Source organism: Dendropsophus ebraccatus, chromosome 3 (assembly GCF_027789765.1).
Source record: "Dendropsophus ebraccatus isolate aDenEbr1 chromosome 3, aDenEbr1.pat, whole genome shotgun sequence".
Classification (NCBI taxonomy): domain Eukaryota; kingdom Metazoa; phylum Chordata; class Amphibia; order Anura; family Hylidae; genus Dendropsophus; species Dendropsophus ebraccatus.
The window spans coordinates 145,268,171-145,271,585 of NC_091456.1; the positions used below are offsets into that span (position 1 = coordinate 145,268,171).

The 3,415-nt window shown below is 44.5% G+C and overlaps 1 protein-coding gene across 1 annotated transcript; it reads right to left on the bottom strand.

Moving 5' to 3' along the window:
* Positions 1-257: 257 nt before the first annotated feature.
* LOC138786555 (general transcription factor II-I repeat domain-containing protein 2A-like) lies at positions 258-2,094 on the bottom strand. The gene is made up of 2 exons (XM_069963538.1): positions 1,731-2,094; positions 258-1,630 (listed from the first exon to the last, which is right to left on the bottom strand). Exons 1-2 carry the CDS (start codon positions 2,092-2,094, stop codon positions 258-260), a joined length of 1,737 nt encoding a protein of 578 aa, XP_069819639.1.
* Between the last annotated feature and the right edge of the window lie 1,321 nt (positions 2,095-3,415).

The window sequence follows — 3,415 nt, forward strand, 5'->3', positions numbered from 1 at the left end:
GGGCCGCTGGAGGTAGAGTCTGGGTGAGGCTGGGCCGCATCAGGGTTTCCACAAGAAAAGCTCTTACAAAAACATTCCAATGTCATCAAATGTTTTTATTTTTTCATCTGTTAAAACCACATATAGTTGCTGACTAGAGAAATGTAATTATTATTATTCAGATTCAAATGACAGTTCCTTAACATTTAAATTTCTGAACATGAATGGAACTTTGAACATAAACTTCTGAATGGAACATTGAACATGGCTTCTTCTGCCTACTTCTTGCTGCCAGAGATCTGGCAGCGCTTACTCTGGCATAGCCGAGCCACATTTGGCTTAAGGGAGGAAGCAGTTGAGACCCTCAGTAGGGCTTGAAGATGCTCATCAGTAAGTCTGGACCTGTACTTGGACTTATTAAAGTTCAAGGTAGAGAAGAGCTTTTCGCACAAATATGTGCTCCCAAAAAGACACATGGTTCGCTTGAACATTTGTGAAAGCTCAGGGAAGCTGGGGGGCAATTCCCTCAAAAATTGCCCGAGCTTGTCTGCTTTTCCACTCACCTCCCTAAACTTGGCTTTGAGTTCAGAGTTGCACTGCAGGTCAATGAGCTCCATTTGATGCACAGGAGGGGCATCTTGCACATCAAAGGAGAAGGGGTCCGCAAAAATTTGAAATGTCGCTCTGTGCGTCTTGAAGTCTGCAAATCTGTGATCAAATTCCTCCTGTAGCTTCAAAATGACATCCACATACTCCTCACCACTGAATGGTGTGCCTGCATCCATGAGTTCCTTGCATGATGGGAAATGGCAAAGGTTTGTCTGAGAAAGCTGGGCTTTCCATAGCATAAGTTTTGTAGAGAATGCTCTGACGTTGTCATAGGCAGCACTGACAAGTTGCCCCTGGCCTTGTAACTTCTTATTCAGTACATTAAGCTCATGTGTGATATCAACCAAAAATGCTAAGTCCATGAGCCATTTTGGATCACTTAGCAAGGGAACAGCAACCCCATCTTTCTCCATGAAGGCTTTCACATCTGCTCTCAACTCAAAAAATCTCTTCAACATGTTTCCCCTGCTGAGCCAACGCACCTCGGTGAAGTAGAGCACATCCCCATATTCTGACTCCATTTCCTCTAAAAAAGCACAAAACCTTCTATGCTTTAAGCCCCTAGATCTGATTTGGTTGATGCATTTCACAACGAAAGACATCACATTGTCAAACTTCAGGCATTTGCTGCAAAGGGCCTGCTGATGGATAATGCAGTGCAGAGCAATGGCCTCCTCCACACCTTCCTCTTCCAGTTTTTTCTGAACAAGTGCCACCAGTCCATTTTTCCTCCCTGTCATTGATGGCGCTCCATCAGTTGTTATTCCAACAAACCTCCTCCAAGGCAAACCAGCATTCTCAATGGCATCATACAGCTGATGAAATATCTCCTGAGCGGTGGTCTGGCCATGCATTGCAATCACTGTGAGCAACTCCTCTATGACTTCAAAATTGTCATCAACACCACGAACAAAGATTGCAAGCTGGGCAGTGTCGGTAATGTCTGTGGTCTCATCAAGAGCGACTGAGTATACACTGAAACATTTTGCTTTCTCACACAGTTGATCATAAATGTCACTTGACAGGTCAGATATGCGCTCTGCTACGGTGTTGGCAGAAAGGCTGATGTTGCTAAACTGACTTTTTTTTTTCTGGACAGACAATACTTGCAGCCTGTAATATGCAATTTTTTACAAATTCACCTTCTTTGAATGGCTTTCCTGCTTTAGCGATCATTTCACTAACCACGTAGCTAGCTTCGACTGCTGCATCATTCTCTTTGGTTGCTTTCTTAAATAAATTTTGTTGCCTCAATAGATTTGTTTTAAGATTAGCAACCCTTTTTGCTCTCTCATCTCCCTGGTATTTTTCATACTCTTCAGCATGTCTAGTTATGTAATGACGTTTCAAATTGTATTCTTTGTGCACTGCAACTTTCTCTATGCAAATAAGACACGTCGGGATGCTCCTGTGCTCAACAAAGAAATATTGCACTTCCCACTTTTCCTGAAATTGTCTGTGCTCATCACCAACCTTTCTCTTCACTGCAGGCTTAGAAGAAGACATGTTTGGGGTTGTGTAATATATATTCACTTGGTTTCACTGCACTGTGTTTAGCCTCTGAGCTGAGCAGCAATTTTTTTTCTGGGGGGGTCCAAAAATTTTAAGAGGAAAAAAATAAACAATACGTTTACCTAATTCCTGTTTTAATCTGATAATTTGAATGTTGTTGTGCAATCATTGTAATAGAAAAGAGAAAAGTGATCCACCTTAAAACGATGCAAGAAAAGCGACCCTCCCTAGCCACGCCCCCATAGCCACTCCACTACAGTCACCACATGCTGCTTACTGAATAGTGCCCTATACAGTATCCAATCCCAATTATAGTGCCCTGTATAGTATCCAATCCCCCCATATAGTGCCCCACATAGTAGACAATGCCCCCATATAGTGCCCACATAGTAGCCAATCCCCCATATAGTGCCCCACATAGTAGCCAATACCCCCATATAGTGCCCCACATAGTAGCCAATGCCCCCATATAGTGCCCACATAGTAGCCAATTCCCATATAGTGCCTCACATAGTAGCCAATCCCCCATATAGTGCCCCACATAGTAGACAATGCCCCCATATAGTGCCCCACATAGTAGACAATGCCCCCATATAGTGCCCCACATAGTAGCCAATCCCCCCATATAGTGCCCCACATAGTAGAAAATGCCCCCATATAGTGCCCACATAGTAGACAATCCCCCATATAGTGCCCCACATAGTAGACAATCCCCCATATAGTGCCCCACATAGTAGACAATGCCCCCATATATGCCCCACATAGTAGCCAATGCCCCCATATAGTGCCCCACATAGTAGACAATGCCCCCATATAGTGCCCCACATAGTAGCCAATGCCCCCATATAGTGCCCACATAGTATCCAATGCCCCCATATAGTGCCCACATAGTAGCCAATCCCCCCATATAGTGCCCCACATAGTAGACAATGCCCCCATATAGTGCCCACATAGTAGACAATCCCCCATATAGTGCTCACATAGTATCCATTGCCCCCATATAGTGCCCACATAGTAGCCAATGCCCCCATATAGTGCCCACATAGTATCCAATGCCCCCATATAGTGCCCACATAGTATCCAATGCCCCCATATAGTGCCCACATAGTATCCAATGCCCCCATATAGTGCCCACATAGTATCCAATGCCCCCATGTATGCCCACATAGCATCCAATGCCCCCATATATGCCCACATAGTATCCAATGCCCCCATATAGTGCCCACATAGTATCCAATGCCCCCATATATGCTCACATAGCATCCAATGCCCCCATATATGCCCACATAGTATCCAATGCCCCCATTTAGTGCCC